We start from the raw sequence: 19,888 nt of genomic DNA on the forward strand, positions 1-19,888 counted from the left end.
TCTGAGTACTTCTGAGGACCCCACACAGAGCTCCCCGATTCACTTGGCAATGACAGAGTATAGGGGTGGGGGCATGGGGCACGGGGCAGGAGGCCTGGGTTTAAACCCTTGTGGAGTGAGCACCTCTGCAGGGTGGTCCTGAGGACCTGAGGCAGCTCTGCTGTGCACCAACACAGAATATATCATCTCTGTGTCTCTCTCTCTTTTTTTTTAAATTTAATTGTATTTTAAAAATTTATTTATTTATTTATTTATTTATTTATTTATTTATTATTTGTAAGCACACTGTAAGTATTGTAAGTACACAGACACCTTTTCTTCTCTCTGTGACCCTACATGCTCGGCCCCACCCGCTCTAGCCCCCAAGATTTATTTACTTATATGTTAAGTACCCTGTAGCTGTCTTCAGACAACCCAGAAGAGGGCATCAGATCTCAGTAAGGATGGTTGTGAGCCACCATGTGGTTACTGGGATTTGAACTCAGAACCTTTGGAAGAGCAGTCAGGGCTCTTAACTATCTATCTATCCAGCCCCCATCTCTGTGCCTCTTAAAGCCTCTACCTTGACCAACACATTATTTCTGTGCTATCCTATCCCATTTCAGACTCACAACTCTGGGTGTTTTAGTAATTTATGAAGTGTGCAAGCCTTCCCAGGAGCCAGCACCAGAACACCATCACCCCGTGTGTCCCGAGTGGTCCCCCTAATGTAGCTCTGAGCAACCGCCAGTCTCCATCCTGTCTCTTGCATAACTTACCCTTTCTGATCCTTCATAAAAGACAGCCCAGGCTGGCCTGGACTCACCAGCTGAAGAGAACCTTCAACTTCTGATCTTCTCGCCTCTACCTCCCTATTGCTGGGGTTACGGGTGTGCACCGCACAGTCCGGTTTTACACAATGCTAGGAATTGGTATAGGGGGTGGCGTTCTCATAGGGTCTAGGCATTAGAAACTTGGGGAGGTATTATTCACGTACCACAGTTGACCTTGGATGGTTCTCATTGTTTTACAGAGATGAGGATTTAAGCACTGTCACAGTTCACACGCATATGGCTGTGTTCCACACCAGCATGAGTTGGTTAAGGGCAGACTTTATAATGTGACTCTGGTTCCCTAAGATTGATTGCTTAGGCATGATAGCTGCCTTAGTTTATGGAAATACTGGACAGAATTTCTGAACAGTGCGATTCTCAGATCCTGCATGACTGTCTAGGTGCTGACTGATGACAGTTCTGTTTAGTTTCTGTTTAGGTTTTTAGCCCTTCGTGATCTCTTCAGGTCTCAGCAGACTTGGTGGTCTCTCTCTGCCCTTGCATGAGGACTATGGAGATCTGTAGTCAGAGGGCTTGTCTCTCTGTCCCTGAGCTGTTCTCTCCCCAACTGGGAGATGAGTGAGGGTCGTGACCTTTGACACTTGAGGACAGAAGACTGATGAGATCAGGTGCCCAGCGAGCAGAGCAGGGCAAACTGAAGGTGGCCGCGCTTGGTTTCACACTTAGCTGTTCTTTTATCTGGCAGCTCCTGTGTGCTGGGCCCACACTTTGCATACAGTCGCAGTAGATGGATGCTGAACAAGTATTTGTCAGTCACACAGATCCATCAGAACACAGACCCATCAGAACACAGACCCATCAGAACACAGGTCCATCAGAACACAGGTTCATCAGAACACAGGTTCATCAGAACACAGGTCCATCAGAACAAAGGTCCATCAGAACACAGGCCCATCAGAACACAGGCCCATCAGAACACAGGCCCATCAGAACACAGGTCCATCAGAACACAGGTCCATCAGAACACAGGTCCATCAGAACACAGGTCCATCAGAACACAGGTCCATCAGAACACAGACCCATCAGAACACAGACCCATCAGAATACAGGTCCATCAGAACACAGGTCCATCAGAACACAGGCCCATCAGAACACAGGCCCATCAGAACACAGGTCCATCAGAACACAGGCCCATCAGAACACAGGCCCATCAGAACACAGGTCCATCAGAACACAGGTCCATCAGAACACAGACCCATCAGAACACAGACCCATCAGAACACAGACCCATCAGAACACAGGTCCATCTGAACACAGGTCCATCAGAACACAGGTCCATCAGAACACAGACCTATCAGAACACAGGTCCATCAGAACACAGGTCTATCAGAACACAGGCCCATCAGAACACAGGCCCATCAGAACACAGGTCCATCAGAACACAGGCCCATCAGAACACAGGTCCATCAGAACACAGGTCCATCAGAACACAGACCCATCAGAACACAGGCCCATCAGAACACAGACCCATCAGAACACAGGTCCATCAGAACACAGACCCATCAGAACACAGACCCATCAGAACACGGGTCCATCAGAACACAGACCCATCAGAACGAGCATCTGCAGGCAAAAGCCTGGCATGCTGGGCACTTTATTATTTTCTTAGTCACCTCATGTGCTGTCTGGGGTGCCCTGTGCAGTGGCTGCATATAGACATGATGTCAGTGCTGGCCACACACGTCTCTCTGTATTCTTGGAATGACACTGTTAGCAGAAATTTAGGCAGCGTGTTCCCCCCTGACCTAAACGGATGCTCTGCAGAGTGTGGTGTGCGTCATCCGAAACAAGGAATATGTGGTCCAAGAATTGCAGCAGGGATACTTTCTGGTCCCCTTGATTGCCTTCTTTTGTTTCAGATTATTACAATGGTCTTTTTTTGTAATTTTTTTTTTATATATAGATAGGATCACATGTTGCCTAGCCTGGTTTCAAACTCAGTATGTGGCTAAGGATGACTCTGAGCTCCTTCCCTGCCTTTACCTCCCCAAATCTGGAGACAAATGCAAGGAAGCCCCGCCACACCCAGTGGTGCAGTGGTATGCTTGAACGCCACTGTTAGCATGCCAGACAAGCACTCTACCAAAGTACATTTGAAATACATTTCTAGTAATAACAATAATTTTAGTATTATTAACAAATAACATCATAATATATGAAATATAAAAATTATTCCTAACTATTATCATCATCAAAACAGCATGTGTCTCATTCTTTTTTTTTTTAAAAGATTTATTAATTTATTATAAATAAGTACACTGTCACTCTCTTCAGACACACCAGAAGAGGGCATCAGATCTCATTACGGATGGTTGTGAACCACCATGTGGCTGCTGGGAATTGAACTCAGGACCTCTGGAAGAGCAGTTAGTGCTCTTAACTGCTGAGCCATCTCTCCAGCCCCCACATTTCTTATTCTAATTCCTGAATTATGTTTTATTTTAATTTTTTGAGATAGTTTTAGGAACCCAGGCTGACTTTAAACTTGCTGTGTAGTGCAGCTTGGTCTCGAACACCTTCCTCCTGCGTATACATAGGTCCAGAAAGCTGAGGTTCACAGGAATGTATCACAAAACTTGCTCCTGGGTTGGACTTCACTTCCGTGTCTGCACAGTGACTGTCAGTGAGAAATCAGAAGCTGTGAATCCGCAGCTTCATCCTTTTGGGGCAGTTCTGTTTGAGACCTGACTTGGTGCTTTTATACTTTTGTGTGCTCTGAAATAGGAAAACAAATTGTTTAGGACTTTGAAGGGCTCTTGTTAAACTTACAGGTGTAAGTGTGTGTGTATGTGTGTGTGTGTGTGTGTGTATACACATGAGCCTATGTGTATGCACACCTGTGCCTGAGTGTTTACACACATGTGCTTCATAGCACTACCTTATTATCAGGTAAGTAATAAAAACTAATATTTTAAAAGGGGGAATGATTGAATCCCAGCGAGTCTTCTGTAAGATAGATTGTGCCCCCAAATGGGCCTCCTCCTGGTGAGATCTAAAAGCTGATGAAACCCTTTCTTCTAGGCAGACGCATGCCACGCCTACCAGATCATCCATCGGAACGGAATTCCTGATGAGCAGATCATAGTGATGATGTATGACGACATCGCCAACTCTGAGGAGTAAGTGGGGAGCGCTTTGAACATGGCCGGGAGTCCGAATTTAAAACACTGCCATACTGAGGTTTACCATGCTGCCCTAGGGCAGTGGGCCACTTTGGGAACAGGAGTGGCCCCTGGTGAAAAGCCACAGGGTTGTCATGTGTTGAGCGTGTCTTAGGGTACCCTGGGTGGAATGGCAGGAAGGGAGATGAGCCGGGTGGGGTACTCTGAGAGCCTGGAAGCAGGGCCTTCCTGCTGTGCAGTGCTGCACCCTGGAGTTGGGAGCCTGTCGGAACCCCTGAGCAGAGGTGCCTGCCTGTAGAAGGTTCTAGACTGCCAGGACCACCTGCTGTGTTCCTTTCTGGCTTGTGTTTAATGTTACATATGATTCTCTGGCACACTCTCCCAAGTTCTCCGGAACCCAGAGTGATGGGTGTGGCTCTAAACCAAGAAATTCCTGGCTTCCCAGCTCTTCCAAGAGGAACCCGCCCTGTAGTGAGATCGCACCTGGGCGCTCACAGAGCAGAGTCCCTCCTAGATACAGGTGATGCCTGAGCCTTGGCTTCAGTTTTGCTTCATGTCCTGCTCTCTCTCTCTCTCTCTTTTAGTTTTTTCGAGACAGGATTTCTCTGTGTAGCCCTGGCTGTCCTGGAACTCACTCTGTAGACCAGGCTGGCCTCAACTCCACCTGCCTCCACCTCCCAAGTGCTGGGATCAAAGGCGTGCTGGGATTAAACCGCCACCACCGCCCAGTGTCCTCCAGTGTCCTGCTGTTTCTTGAGAACAGCGTTTACATTCCTGGTCTTGCCCCAAGATTCTCTGGTTCCTTAGGAGGTGGCAGGACACCTCCCCTTTGGTTCCTCTCCTGGATTTTAAGATCTCCATTCCTCTCAGATCCCACCTGGGACACTTGGGGTCCAGTTGGTTCCTGAGATCCCCAGCTGCCCAGACCATGTGCATTGGTGCCTAGCTAAGCGACAGGATGTGTCTTTAAAGAGCAGAGCTGCAATTTGTTCATATGATGTTGAGATTGGAAGGGAGACACATTTTTTGTGTTACTTTGTCTTTTTAACTTTCAGAAATCCTACTCCAGGTGTTGTGATCAACCGACCTAATGGCACAGATGTGTACGAGGGAGTCCTGAAGGATTACACCGGAGAGGTGAGGGTGTTCCCACCTGAAGCCAGCAGCTTTTGTTGATATAGCCCCACCCCTTATTTATGCTTGAGAAACAGATGGGGAGAGATTTTCTCAGGGACATGGGGCTGGGGCTGCAACCAGGGCTTTGCATGGTCTAGTCATGTATTCTACCACAGAGCCGTATCCTCAGCCTTAGTTTTTAGTTTTGATTTTTGAGATATAAAGTCTTTTTTCTTTTTTTGGGGGGTGGGGTAACAAACTAGCCTTAAATTACTGGACTCATGCAATCTTGCCTCTTCACCAGCAAGGGGATCGTGCTACTGTTTCTTTTGTTTGTTTCTTTGTTTTGTTTTGTTTTTTTCCGAAACAGGGTTTCTCTGCGTAGCCCTGGCTGTCCTGAAATTCACTCTCTAGACTAGTCTGGCCTTGAACTTAGAAATCTGCCTGCCTCTACCTCCCAAGTGCTGGGATTAAAGGTGTTACTGTTTCTAATTCCGTTAGAGCTTCAGAAGCAAACAGAAAAAAACAGGGAAAGTGTTCAAAACCTGTGAAGTGTTATAGTTTACTTATGCGGAGACTCTAGTCTTCACCTTATGTATGAAGCATGAAAATATATTTCCTTCAGTGACAACCTGTGCTTTTTCAGCCCACACCTAGCACAAAGTATATCAGGATTTTCCTGAAGATAAGTTTTGAAAAACTGATTAATATTCTAATACATTCCTCCCAAAATGGTTAATTTCCTCACAGTTTATGGATACTGTGCAAATGGACATTTATGGTCTTTTTAATATCTTTTTCTTAACTTCCTAAGGATATCTCAGGAGGCAAAGAAACACTGACCCAAAGCTCAACATTTCTTTGAGTTTTGTTTCACTTTATGTCTCTTAAATTCAAGTGGGAATTTAATATATATACAATGAAACATAATTTTTTTTCTGTATAGAGCTATAGCAGGTGTTCTCAACCAGTGGGTCACCAGCCCACAGGAGTCTCATATCAGATATCCTACATATCAGATACTTTTACTACCATTCATAATAGTAGCAAAATTACAACTGTGAAGTAATTTTATGGTTGGGGGGTCATCACAGCATGAGGAACTCTTAAGTGTCGCAGCATTAGGAAGGCTGAGAACCACTAGTCTATGGGGACATGTTTAAAGCCTAGGTGGTAAATTGGGGTGATTTTTCCTCTTCCTATTTATTTGCATTGCTTTTGACGATTGAGTGTCCTTGGAACTCAGGCTTTGAGGTAGCAGGCTGGAGGCAAACCGAGGCCCTAACCCTTTGCTCTCTCCCTGAGGAAGTCTTTTCTTCCCATGCTGGTAGAATCTTTGGGGGGGGTGTCCCCTCATTCCATAGCGAGGGAGACAGAATGGAAGGCTTGCTGAGTTGCCGCCCACCCCAGACAAGAGGGGACTTTCACAGTTCACAGGCTCGGTGTCCTGTGAACTGTGAACATCAGCTCAGCCTTGGATGGGAGAGTTTGCTTTTGAGGTGGAAACTGCCCTGGGCCTGTCGCCTTCTTTGTAAGGTCAGCTCCAAGGTAACAACTGCCTCTGGCTTTGACTCCCGATTTCTCATAGGATGTGACTCCGGAGAATTTCCTCGCCGTGCTGAGAGGCGATGCAGAGGCTGTGAAGGGCAAGGGGTCCGGAAAAGTCTTGAAGAGGTACCCTGTGCTTCGTGGGTCTGTGGCCTCACACAGAGAATTTAAACAGACGTTGCTCTTTGCTCCTGACATTAGAGTGGGCAGCTTTGTCCTGACCTGGGACAGGTCTCACAGGGCCGGTGCTGTGGCTTGTCTGTTTCTGTGCCACATATGCCTGTGAGCCAGGGTCCCTCGTGAGTTCCTGGGTGTCCCACTAAGCTACCTTCCTAGGCCTCTTTCCCCACTGTCTGCCTGCCTCTTCCTAGTACACCCCCCAGTATTTATTTATAATCAAATGTTACCACGCCCAACCTCCTCACCGAGCTCAGTATTTCTTTAGGTAACACTTTTATGAGGTGTTAGAGCCCCCAGTACGTGCGTGTTCCCGTTTCTGTGGTTTTGGGTCTCACAATAGTCCTGGTTGGCTTGGAACTTCCCATATAGATCAGGCTGGCCTCAGACTCAAGAGATCCACCTGCCTCTGCTTCCCAAATATTGGGATTAAAGATGTGAGCTACCACGCCTTGCTCAAATTTTTTAACTTTTTGATGAAGGCCTTTCTTCAGTGATGTGGACTGGGAATCAGGAGTGGGACGCTGTGACGTCTCTGGCTCACCCGCTTCTGTCCTCTCTTGACAGCGGTCCCCGCGATCATGTGTTTGTTTACTTCACCGACCATGGAGCTACTGGACTCCTGGCATTTCCTAATGATGATGTGAGTTCTGCTTACCGTCTCGTTTGTAGGTTTGTGTTGTCACCATTGCTGTTTGATGCTGGAGGCTGAGTGCAGCAGGGCCTGTGTATGTTAGCCAAGTGCTGTGCCACTTGCTGTGGACACAGCAAGTTTTCCTAACATTAAAAATTGATTTTACATTCATATTTTGTGCTCGTGTGTACATTTCACATGTGCTGCGTCCCATGTGTGGAGGTCTGGGGGCAATTTTCGGGAGTTGGTTTTCCTCCTCCATCCTGCTGGTCCCGGGGATTGAACTCAAGTCCGCAGGCTTTGGCAACAAGCTCTTTTACCTGCTGAGCCATCTCATTGCCCCTTTCTTAATCTTTTAAAGATAAACAAAAAGGACAGTTTTATTTATCTTTAAAATTTAAAGGAAAATAGAAAACAAGGCCTGTGTGTTGAGATTAAACCTATCCTGTGTTTCCTGATGCTTCTGTAGGGTTGGTATCAGCGCTGTGGTAAAGTGGGGGACAGGGTTGCAGCTGTTTCTCCCTATGCCACAGTGTCAGCCAGAGTACACAGGATGCACAGACAGTCCACCAAAGTCTCTGGATGCCCAGGACACAGCTGTGCATGGAAGCGTCTTCTCTTGTTTTTCAATGGGTGGATGGAGTGGCCAAGATGGCATCTAGATTTTACTGCTCACTGGGAAAAGGACTCTATAAGGTGTTGGCAGTTTCTCTTGGATGCTGGTCTGTCTGAATGTCCACATTCTTACCTTTCAGCTTCATGTCAAGGACCTGAATAAGACTATTCGCTACATGTATGAACACAAAATGTACCAGAAGGTAACATCAGTTCCTGAGCCTCTGGGGGGAGGGAGGAGCCTAGGCTGCAGGGGTGAAGACCACACCCACATTGCTGGCCCTTGCACAGGCTGCTGGGCTTTCTGGATAGCGTTCCCCCTGGTCAGCATTGACCAGTGGTGTCCCAGGATTCACTGTTTACCTCTTAAGAGAGCTTGTCACAGCAGTGTGGGCCTCACCCCCAGCTTGGATCCTGAAGGTGTTGGGAGGGGCTGTGAATCAGCTGCTACGGGTACAGGGAGCACTTGCGAGGACTGCTGTCCCAGAATCTTCCCGAGTTTGGGATAATTGGGAAAGAACATCCACTACCTTATTCTGTGCGCTTTGGCATTCTCCTCTCTTTACCCTCGGAGGCAACTGTATAGGGCAGGTGGGGTATATGTGATGTCAGTGCAGAGAGATGGCTGCCTTGGGGCGTGGCTCTCTGGAGCGGCTCTCTATCAGACACCAGAACCAGTCTCTGCAGCACTGTACTACTTGAGTCTTCTGTGGGTTCTGCTAACTTAGATCCTTTTATTCCATAAGTGAAGGAACAGGATTACTTCTTGTCAAATGACTTCTACGGCCTTTGGCCATAGCCTCTGAACAGCAACAGCGACTCCCCAAATCCAGTGCAGGATAGTGGGCAGGGATGGAAGGCATGACAGCCCAGGGGCAGGCAGGGGCAGAGGGCTGAAAGCTCCCCTGTCCTGGATGCTTTGCAGATGGTGTTCTACATTGAAGCCTGCGAGTCCGGCTCCATGATGAACCATCTGCCCGATGACATCAATGGTAGGTATTGAACCGTCTGAGGTTGGTTGTCACGGGATACTGCCCTTTTGAGACCAAGTGCTACACCTGCGCAGGGCCACTGAGGGCTGCTTGATAGGCGGGTGGAGTCTGTGACCAGGTCTGGCTTCTATTCCACAAGTATTTATGAGGAATAAAGACCCTGTGGGGGCCTGGAGACCTGGCTTAGTGGAGCCAAGCCGCTCTTGTAGAAGACCTGGGTTTGGTTCCCGAGTGCTACATGGAGGCACATAACCTCCTGTAACTCCAGTTTCAGGGCAACCGATGTCCTCTTCCAGGGTTCAAGGGACACAGAAAGGCAAACACTCATACACAATAAAAATAAAAATAAAAAAGCAACGATAATCCCCTACTCTCCCCCCTCAAAAAACCCCAACCAACCCAACAGTGTATCAAGGAGAGCCTATATGAAAGTTTTACAATGGCTGCCCAAACTGAACCAGCTCTGTTCAGGTGTCAGCACCCACTCTCTCTGATCTCAGGCAGGTAGGTGGCCTGGGTCTTGAACCTGAGCATAATGACAGAGCCTGCACAATATGCAGATACTGTAAAGGTCCCTGGGTGGTTCTCAGCAGACAGACTCTCATGCTGTTCAGGCTGATTTCCACCTTGCTATGTAACTGAGGATGCGTCTGAGCTCTGATTTCCCCTCTGCCTCCTGAGTGCAGGGATTACAGGCATGCACAACCACCACCACCACCACCACCACCACCACCACCACCACCACCACGCTCGAGTTTACCTGTTCTGCAGGCCTCGCTCCCAGCTGCTTGTCAGTCGGTCTGCTGTACTCCTGGCCTCCATCTCAAGTGTTTTGCAAATAAATGTTAACGTCTCCCTAGAAACCAACTTGGGCCAATGTTCTTCACGTTTCCACATTTGCCAGGGGTTGTCTGTGTTCTAAGCAAGCACACAGGCACGTGAGTGTTTGCTCACAGCGGCAACAGGAGCTCCTTACGTGTCAGTTTCCTTCCATGTTTGAGAGAGTTACTGGTCTTTTTTTTTTTAAAGAATTATTTATTCATTTTATGTATATGAGTACACTGCAGCTGTCTTCAGACACACCAGAAGAGGGCATCGGATCCCATTACAGATGGTTGTGAGCCAACGTGTGGTTGCTGGGATTTGAACTCAGGACCTCTGGAAGAGCAGTCAGTGCCCTTAACCCCTGAGCCATCTCTCTAGCCTGGAGTTATTGTTCCTTTTTTCACTTACTCATTTACATCCCACTCACTGCTTCCAGGTTGGTCACCCCCTCCCACAATCCTTCCCCCTGAGTTATTGTTCGTGTTGTTTTGTTTGAGACAGGGTTTCTCTGTATAGCCCTGGCTATCCTGGAACTCACTCTGTTCTTAATGGACAAGGCCATACTCTCTCTGTACTGAGTGCAGTAGCAGTTTTGATGTCACCAGGGGAAAAGGAGGGACCCCAGTCTCAAGAGTAGTCCAAAGCCAGGAGCAAAACATGACTGACTCAAAGAGACCTTTAATCCTCTGTAGTTTATGCAACTACTGCGGCCAACCCCAAGGAGTCATCTTATGCCTGCTACTATGACGAGGAGAGGAGCACTTACCTGGGTGACTGGTACAGCGTCAACTGGATGGAAGACTCTGATGTGGTAAGGCCCTTGTCAGGGCCAGCCAACCCTCAGGCTCTGACCCTCCAAAGAAAGACCTTTGCCAGGGTTAGCCTGCTACGGTGTAGCTCTCAGGCTCTGGTCCTCTAAGGGCATCCCTGTTTCTTTTCTTGCAGGAGGATCTGACCAAAGAGACACTTCACAAGCAGTACCACCTGGTCAAGTCCCACACCAACACCAGCCACGTCATGCAGTATGGGAATAAAGTGAGTGGAGCCTCTCTCTCTTACTCCTCAGGCCTGAAACCCCAGGCAGACTCATTCAAAACTTTGTTTCTTGATGAAGAGAAATGGGATTCCAGTGGGGGATGGTCTCCGATCGGCTCTGCCTCATAATGGACAGCCACTCTGTCCCAGGGTCTCAGGCTTAAGAACTAGACCTACTAGGCTTGCACTTTCAGATCTGGATATTAGGGTGAGCTCTCTGAACCCCTGTTTTTCCTCACTTGTCAGAACCCACACATGCAAAGTAGACAGGTGCACCAGAGAAGGGTGTGTGGGGGAAGCACTGAGCAAGGGCTGGTCGCACAGCAAGAGGCTGTGGAGGCCGAAAGCATACATTCTGTTTTAAAGACTGTCCACTGAACCCTGCCCCGTGCCTTCTCCAGGGATCTGTCTCGTGCCAAATTGCAGGTCATTAGTTTTCCTCATTGGCTAGAAGTTGTTCCAGCATGGTCAGATAGTGGTTCTGAGGCCTTGCTCCCTGGCTTTGTAAACTTGAGCTTTTGGTGGGAAGGTGCTGGGATACGCAACTCAGCTGAAAACCCTGCAAAGGGAACTAACAATCTGCCATTTCCCAGGCCTAAGAACTTGCCAGCTGAGATCTGTTCTTCCGTGCAAGCTCAGGCATTCTAGGAGAAAACCGAGATCAGAAAGCCCGGCTCTCTTTAACACATCCTGCAGATCATGGCCTGAGTGCCTCTGAGCCCGTCAACCCTGTCAGCAGTGCGATAGCCACAGCATGTCCGTAGGTTGTTTTGACATGGGCGTAGGAGAGAACAGGGCATGGTGAAAACCAGACAGGTGACTTAGGGATGTCCCGCTCTACCGTGTGGCTGTCTTTAGCTTCCTGTTCTTAGTACAGGTGCTGATCTATTTCTAGTCTGTCTGCCTGTCTCTGTCTCTCTGTTTCTTTGTCTCTCTGTGTGTGAGTTACGGTTCTTTTTGGAACTTGCTATTTTTATATTTGATTTTTGGTCTTAATTTCAGAGTTTTGCACTGATGTTGCTTGCTCTGAGAACAAGAACTCATAACTCATTTCTTTCCCTGTGGGTTGGGTCTGTCTTGACCTGTGCAAGCAGACACAGCCTGGCACCTGCATGCATCTTGTTAGAGCCAGAGGTTGTGTGTCAGCCTGGTCTGTGGCCCTAGCTCTGCCAATCTCATGGGACCCAGATTTCACAGGCAGCCTGGACAGATGCTTGAAACCTGCTTCCTGCTGGTCCTTGGGGACGGACAGGGGAGCAGGGCTGTGCACATCCAGGGTTGTCAAAGTTAAAACAAACTGCCTGTGGATCTGCAAGTGGGTTTTGCTTGTGAAGGAGCTCTTTGCTGCAAAGCACGCTGGGTAATTTTGAAGTTCTTCAATGGTGGATTTCAGTCACACGTGTGTCATCTTGCCTACTGCCTCAGTTGATCACATGTTTTCAGGTGACTGGGGCCCTTCAGAGTGTTGAAAGCTAGGCGGGGAACCATGACTCTCCCACGGAGGGCCTGACACACTCGGTTTTCTCAGCAAACCTGTTGAATCTGTATTCTCTCTCCCCTCTTCAGTCCATCTCTACCATGAAGGTGATGCAGTTTCAGGGAATGAAGCACAGAGCCAGTTCCCCCATCTCTCTGCCTCCAGTCACACGCCTGGACCTCACCCCCAGCCCTGAGGTGCCCCTGACCATCCTGAAAAGGAAGCTGCTGAGAACCAACGACCTGAAGGAGTCCCAGAGTCTCGTTGGGCAGATCCAGCAGCTTCTGGATGTAAGTAGTGGCCAAAGGGACTCTTACCAGAGGCCAGGCCATTCTAGATTAAATGCGCGCGCGTGTGCGTGTGTGTGTGTGTGTGTGTGTGTGTGTGTGTGTGTGTGTGTGTGTCCGTCCGTCTGTCCGTCCGTCCTGGTATAAAAACACATACAGAAAGGAGTATAGCCTCTGTGCTCTTGGAAATGAGAGCAAAGAACAGTCTTTGCTCTTCCTCCTAACGTTGACCTCTTTAACTTTGACCTCTTTAACTTTGACCTCTTTAACTTTGACCTCTTTAACTTTGACCTCGTTAGCAGCAGGAAGGAAAGGCTTAGAGGCCTGGCTTCCTGGAATCCTGCTGAGAAGCTCTGGCCTGCGGGTGGTCCCTTTAAGGCACCCTATCTCTCTGCTTCTTGACTTACTAGTCACCTGTCAATCTTTTTTTTTTTTTCCTTCAGTGTACAAAAAGTCATTCCCTTGTCTCAAGCCAGGTTGTGGTGGCGCACGCCTTTAATCTCAGGAACTGGGAGACAGGCAGGTAGATCTCTTGAGTTTGAGGCCAGCCTGGTTTACAGAGTTCCATGACTGCCAAAGCTATACAAAAAAACAAACAAACAAAAAACCCCAGCAAAGCAAAACAACAAAAAACCATTCTGTTGATTGAGCGTCCCAGCCTGAAGCTCTTCCTGAAGGTGCTGTCTCGGTGCCTCACAGTCGGTGAGCTTGGCAGGAGGGCCCTCCTGGACATAGCCATATGCTCATTCATCTGTGCCAACAAAGCCAGTCTGTGGTCATGCTTGTCCCCAGTCAACACGGGATGCTGAGGGATACCTGGAGATTAAGAGAGAGAGAGAGAGAGAGAGAGAGAGAGAGAGAGAGAGAGAGAGAGAACTCGTTTGATTAATTTTACTTTTCCAAGTAGAATCCCGTGTGCCTCAGGCTGCCCTCTCCAGCTTGCTGCTTAGCTGAGGATGACCTTGAACTTCTGATCCTCCTTCCTCCGCTTTCTGAGTGCTGGTGCTCCATGGTCCCCAGAGTATGTGGTTCTTAGGATTAGGAATTGAACCCAGGGTTTCATGTGCTCCAACTGTGCCTTGTCCCTAGCCCCTGTGAATGTGTTTTAAATGCTTATCTATTATTATTATTACTATTATTATTACTACTACTACTACTATTATTATTATTATTACTATTATTATTTTGAAACTTGTCACCCCAGAATGTTGACAGCTTGAGTGGCCAGGATGTTTTTAACTGGTATCAAACACAGTTAAAAACTGCCCTTTTTCTTTATAACCTTTGACCTCTTGAGTCCCGTTATTTATTGTTCCGAGGGAGGTTTTGTCTGTGACGGGTTTTTGTGTCTGTTGATAGTGTCTTAAGAGTTAAAATGATGATTCAGGCACTCTGTTCAATGCCTTCAATCCCAGCACTTGGGAGGTGGCGGGGGGATCAGGAGTTCTTAGCCACCATATTGAATTAGAGGTCAACCTGGGTTACGTGAGACCTTATCTCAAAACAAATAACAGTGCTATGAAAGGGCCTTCTGTCTTTATCCTTTATTTTTGCGTAGTCACAGAAACCAAACCAGAGTTTCCTTGTATTGGCCTCTAAGTCATTGTGTATATTGTAGAATTTCTCTGGTTTCTGCTGGAACTCTGAAAACTATCTCTAAGCCTACACGCTTCCTGGATTCAACAATTTCCCATTAACTGTTGTATTGTTACATTTTTATGTAAAATAATTACTAAAAAAAAATCAAGATTTAAAAAAATTTGAACTCATTTAGAAATAACCATAAGAAACTCATTTCGTGCCCCTGTATATTTTTTGAAAAAAATAACCATTTTCAAAAACAAGAGTAGTTTTTTGTGCAGAATAGCATTGCTTCACATTCATAAACTTCTGTGCCCAGTGTGAGAGGGGACAGCCAGACACTGTGCTGCTGTCTACTCTGTGGCTCTGGGGTTTTCGCTGAAACGTCGGGAAACCCCGGGAAGCCCTGACGAGGCCCTCAGGGCTCTAGGAACCCTGTGATTTGGGGACCACGTGGCTCTATCAGGCAGTTGGTGGCACTCTAGGAACCCTGTGTTTTTGGGACCACGTGACTCTATCAGGCAGTTGGTGGCAGTGTGAGCAGTTCAGCCATGCAGGAGATGAACACGGTTGGTCAGAGACTTCGTGGAGAAGTGACGTCTGGGTTCATCAGTGTCTTCTTTATGTTGGTGTTTTATCATCTGGGAGGAACACAAGGCCCCTGTGTTCTCTGTGCAACTCTGGTTTTGTGAGCAGGCAGAGGTGGCCGGTTGCACACAGGGACAGACAGGATAGCGGTGTCCTGAGGCAGGTTTCAGTCAGGCACAGGCTATCCTCCAGGTGTCATGTGTCAGTTTTTGGTGGTGGTCAGGGATCTAGAAGGTCGGACCTTTCCAGTGTCACAGAAACCAAACACATACTCTCCATTTTCTTGAATGCATTTACTAAGCTGTTTTAATTCACTGTGGGTTGAAGGTTATATCAAGATGGTTCTTTGAATATGCATCTTTCTGTAGAGCCCAGAGAGAGTACACTAAGCCAGAATCATTTTGAAATGTTGTCTTTTATTCCTAGGCCAGGCACGTCATTGAGAAGTCTGTGCACAAGATTGTTGCCCTGCTGGCCGGATTTGGGGAAACTGCTGAGAGACATCTGTCAGAGAGAGCTATGCTCACAGCACATGACTGCTACCAGGAGGCTGTGACCCACTTCCGCACACACTGCTTTAACTGGCACTCTGTCACGGTGAGCCCAACCAGGGTCCTCAGTTCTCCCACCTCCGAGATTGTAGTGCTAAAGTCAGGTGCACTGGCTCGTACCGAAACATTCTATCTGGACCAAGGGAAGCTGGATGCTGACTTCGTGGTCATGTGTCTGGCCAACCAGAGTCATAGGTGACAACTCCCATTACTGTTGGCTTTGAAGGGTGCTTGCTTCTCTTGAGGATGTGGCCCCCACACCCTCGCCTCATCCTCACATCTCCAAACATTGACTTTTCTCTACCTCCTCATGTCTTCTGACCATTCCCCAAGATTTATTGTTGGAGCACACCCTAGTCCGTTGAGAAGGAGGAAGAATGATGTTTCGGCCAGTCGTAGAGTCAGTCAGCTAGCTGGTCCCTAAAACGTCCTGTGGTTACAACGGGATGCTTGAGTCCTCCTGGAGGAAGGTGGGCAGACTGTGGCCCGTAGACCGAACCCTGGCAGAGCCTGCCTTCGCACCATTGTCGTCGATTGGCATTTGTATGTCGTTCTTCCCTCCTCAGCTGGGTTCCCAGGACCAGCTGAGGCGGGACAGTGTTCAGCAGCCCCGTCAGCCCTGAGGCTGTGTGCAACTGTTTGTCTCTCCCGGGGAGAGCGTGTAAATACCCACAGGTTGCCAAAAGAAGATGGCAGACCCGTGACCTAAGCAGACCTAGAACTCCTGGCTGAAATGGCTTTATTTCTCTGACTGCAGAAGCCAGGCAAGCTGACTGCATGGTGAGATGCTCACGTGCGGTTCTTCTGTTTTCTTGCAGTACGAGTATGCCTTGCGACACTTGTATGTGCTGGTCAACCTCTGTGAGAAGCCATATCCGATTGACAGGTAATGTCGCCCCTTGGCACTGGGAAGACAACGTCATGAAAGCGCAGGGCTGGGGGAGGGACGGGAGGGACGGGAGGGGTGGGAGGGGCAGGAGGGCCGGGAGGGGCGCATACCACTGGCCTGAGTGGACTATAGTTCCACCACCCATTTTTTCCCCTGAGGCCACTCATCAGTGCAATCGGAGGGCCTGGGTTCCCAGTGGTGATGGGTAGGGACTTTGTCCTCCATGACTTCTACCCAGCTTTGGGACGATGTCCTGCTTTCTTCAGGCTTGGCTTAACTCATCTGTTCAACTTCCTGTTTCCTACAGGATAAAGATGGCCATGGACAAAGTGTGCCTTAGTCACTACTGAACACTCTTCCCAATGCTTCTCAAAGAGTGAGCACAGTCCACTGGAATGTGAACCAACCTGAGACTGAAAGGGTGGAGCCAGAGGCGGCGCCTAAGCCCCGCCCCCAGGAATAGCACCTAAGCCCCGCCTCCAGGAATGCCGCCGGCCCACCAAGGCTTGCTTTCTGAAGACACCTGCTTACTAAGAAGCGGGCTTGGGTGGGTAAAGCTCTCTGGAGGAAGGAACTTTTGCTTCTTAGGAGTCTTTTGTTTTTTGGTTTGTTTTGTTGTCCATTAGCTTTCAAGAGCAAATTCATTGGCTTCTATAGCCAGGGAAGGAATCGTGTGAGAAATTTGAAGCTGAAACCTCTTGCCATCTTCACAGTGATTTTACCGAAGAGGGCGGAAAGCAAGCCCCTACGGGAGAATTATTTTTACAATATATAATTTTTGATTGCTTTTATATTTTATTCTGTAATAATGGATGTCTTAAAAAAAATTAAGTGAAGTGAGACATTTGTTTCTGGACTCTGGCTTTGTGGTTTGTGTTTTACCCTCGTGGTGGGCTGGCCCCTGTCACCTCCCTGTTCTCCACTGCTCCACGCTCTGTGAGCTCGAAGCACACACACACCCCCATCCCCCCATCCCCGTTCCTCTTGCCCTGGAATGCCTGATTGATTAGTTCTTCACCCCATCAGTTTCAGGGGCCTTTTCTTCCGCCCCCTCATCGTCCTACCTGTTCCGGTTGGAATGTGAAATGCCCCCTACAGGCTTGGATGCCAGTGTTTGGTCCCTAGCTTCCCGAACCTAAGCACTGGTTTGGGAAGTTGTGGAAACTCTAGGACGTGGGCCCGAGCGAGAGGAAGTGGGTCCCCACGGATGTACTTTGGAGGTCACGCTTGATCCCTAGACCCCTCCCACTGCTCCGATTTCTTGCCACTGAGAGGGGTAGAACCTTCTCTGCCCTGTCCTACATTCAGTTCTGCCCAAGCAACTATGCACTGAATTCTCAGGCTGTGAAGCAGGGTATTAGTAAGTCCTCCCTCACTAAGCTTTTTCACCGTGTTGAGACAGCCCGTCTAACCCAGAAACGCCGTCAGGAGCAGCTGTCCCCGACCCTCTGTGGCCATGCTTCTCATGGTCAGGTGCAAGGCAGGGAGGGGACGCCCCTCTGTTTCTCTGATACAGTATACACTCAAGGTGTGGTGATGGCGTTTAGAGACGTGAAATCAGTGCTCTATATCCATGCAGGGGACACTGTACACAGCAGGAAAAAGGAGTGGAGTGTCTGCATAGGGCATCAAACCGTGTATTGCATAGCTTTATGTGACATGTGCAGAATAGGCAGATCCACACAGGGAGACACTGGTGACTAAGGACACGAGTGGGAGTGGGAGCGGCAGGGGGTAAGCCTGCTTCCTCAGCCCCCATCTCTTACAGGATCTCACTGTGCTGCAAGGCTGTTTCTGCAGGCAGGTCGCAGCAGCTAGGATGCAACATTCTCACTAGAACTCCGGAATCCTCCTGTCTCAGCTTCCCAGATAGCCAGGACACAGATGAGCCCCTTCAGGCCCGGTTCGCTTTGCTTCCGGGATGCTGGAGAGTTCGGAAGCTGAGGATTGTGACTGCTCAGTATGCCAGGCAGCATGCCAGGGAGCCCCGGACCGAGTGGGTTTGACTTGTGTGGAGCAGGTTTGCTTTTGGAGATTTGTTTGGAAAACAAAGATGATTTATAGCCGGGCAGTGGTGGTGCACGCCTTTAATCCCAGCACTTGGGAGGCAGAGGCAGGCGGATTTCTGAGTTCAAGGCCAGCCTGGTCTACAGAGTGAGTTCCAGGATAGCCGGGGCTACACAGAGAAACCCTGTCTCGAAAAACAAAACAAAACAAAACCAAAACAAAAAAAACCCCAACCAAACAAAAGATGATCCATATAACCTAGAAATATTTTTAAAAGTGAAAGATAAGCCATAGATATATAAAATATGGAGATACATCTGTTTTACCACGACTATTTTTTCCCTAGGTAAGATTCTTTTTTTTTTTTTTTTTTTAAGATTTTTTTTTATTGTACACTGTCGCTGTCTTCAGACACTCCAGGAGAGGGCATCAGATCTCATTATGGATGGTTGTGAGCCACCATGTGGTTGCTGGGATTTGAACTCAGGACCTGGGGAACAGCATTCAGTGCTCTTAACTGCTGAGCCATCTCTCCAGCCCATGACTATGTTATATACAGACCTATAATGGAAAGGTAAAGTTTACACACACACACACACACACACACACACACACACACACAAACCTGGAACCATCAACAATAAAGAGACAGGTAAACAAAGTAAGACTGTTTCATCCCAGCTGCCGAGACCTGCCTGCAGAAACAGCCGTCCTTTGCTATCAGTCTCCAGTTGACTTCATGGCCTATTGAGGAGTCATTTCTTATACATTTCACCCCTTTCACCAAATATAACACATAGAACCTAGGCTCGCTCAGTGGTTGAGAGCGCTGGGTGTTCTAGAGGACCCAGGGTCAATTCCCAAGCACCTACATGGTGGCTCACAACTGTGTTTAACTCCAGTTCCAGGGGAGAACCGATGCTCTTGTCTGGCCTCCATAGGCCCCAGGCACACATTTGGTGGAGAGACATACATCCAGGCAAAACAGTCATACACATAAAACATTAAAAAAAACAAACCCAAATTCCTAAGCCTATGTTATACCATTAGTGACAAGGCCAACAGCGGGCTATTACTAGTTATATATTTTGAGGGTGTCACATGCTATATTCTGTGGAGGTAGGGCAATGGCGCAGTGGTTAGGAACTCAAACTGCCCTTGCAGAGAGGACCCAAGTTGGGATCCTCACTCTTGAACCCTGTAGCTTCAGCTCCAGAGGCTTCTCACGCCCTCTTCTGGTATCCGAAGGTACTGCATGTACCTATTCCGACCCCAATGCACAGGAACATAATTAAAAGTAAAATAAGTTATGGAATTCCATGCAGATTTTCAACCATGCCCAGGAGGTTAGGTTATATGTTTTAACCAGGAGAATTAAGTGGCATGTGAGTGGTGTAGTTCTGACCACTGATGTGGCTGAGGCAGGAGGATTGCTGAGTCTAGGAGTTCAGAGGTAGCTGGGGCAGCATAGCAAAGCCGTGTCTTAAAGCTGTGGAGGGAGAGTTATAGCTAGATGGTGTTGGCATGGGCAGGGAGAAAGGCAGCATTAGGGCTGACACTCCAGCCCGCTTAGTCACGCAGCCCCGGGCTCCATCACCCTATAAACCAGCC

The 19,888-nt window shown here is 48.3% G+C and overlaps 2 protein-coding genes across 3 annotated transcripts in view; both read left to right on the forward strand.

Annotated features, from left to right (window-relative positions):
- The window catches only part of Lgmn (legumain), a 37,180-nt gene extending 20,054 nt beyond the window's left edge, over positions 1–17,126 (forward strand). Inside the window, exons 3-14 of the mRNA XM_052185214.1 lie at positions 3,855–3,952; positions 5,011–5,092; positions 6,660–6,745; positions 7,364–7,439; positions 8,186–8,248; positions 8,971–9,037; positions 10,555–10,673; positions 10,808–10,897; positions 12,464–12,664; positions 15,257–15,427; positions 16,200–16,267; positions 16,578–17,126. Coding sequence (XP_052041174.1) covers positions 3,855–3,952; positions 5,011–5,092; positions 6,660–6,745; positions 7,364–7,439; positions 8,186–8,248; positions 8,971–9,037; positions 10,555–10,673; positions 10,808–10,897; positions 12,464–12,664; positions 15,257–15,427; positions 16,200–16,267; positions 16,578–16,620 — 1,164 coding nt within the window. The 3' untranslated portion in view covers positions 16,621–17,126. The remainder of the gene's footprint in view (positions 1–3,854; positions 3,953–5,010; positions 5,093–6,659; positions 6,746–7,363; positions 7,440–8,185; positions 8,249–8,970; positions 9,038–10,554; positions 10,674–10,807; positions 10,898–12,463; positions 12,665–15,256; positions 15,428–16,199; positions 16,268–16,577) is intronic.
- LOC127687016 (uncharacterized protein C2orf16-like) lies at positions 304–3,856 on the forward strand. Of its 2 annotated transcripts, XM_052185212.1 has the most exons (4): positions 310–1,818; positions 1,867–1,994; positions 2,139–2,314; positions 2,379–3,856. In XM_052185212.1, the coding sequence occupies exons 1-4, from the start codon at positions 1,561–1,563 to the stop codon at positions 2,738–2,740; spliced, it is 924 nt and encodes a 307-aa protein (XP_052041172.1). In that variant the 5' UTR covers positions 310–1,560; the 3' UTR covers positions 2,741–3,856. The 2 variants fall into 2 exon arrangements, 1 of the variants encoding a protein (XP_052041172.1); XR_007978312.1 differs by lacking the exon at positions 2,379–3,856 and having other exon boundaries at positions 304–1,818; positions 1,883–2,010; positions 2,171–2,320.
- Positions 17,127–19,888: the final 2,762 nt, after the last annotated feature.

Source organism: Apodemus sylvaticus, chromosome 6 (assembly GCF_947179515.1).
Source record: "Apodemus sylvaticus chromosome 6, mApoSyl1.1, whole genome shotgun sequence".
NCBI lineage: Eukaryota > Metazoa > Chordata > Mammalia > Rodentia > Muridae > Apodemus > Apodemus sylvaticus.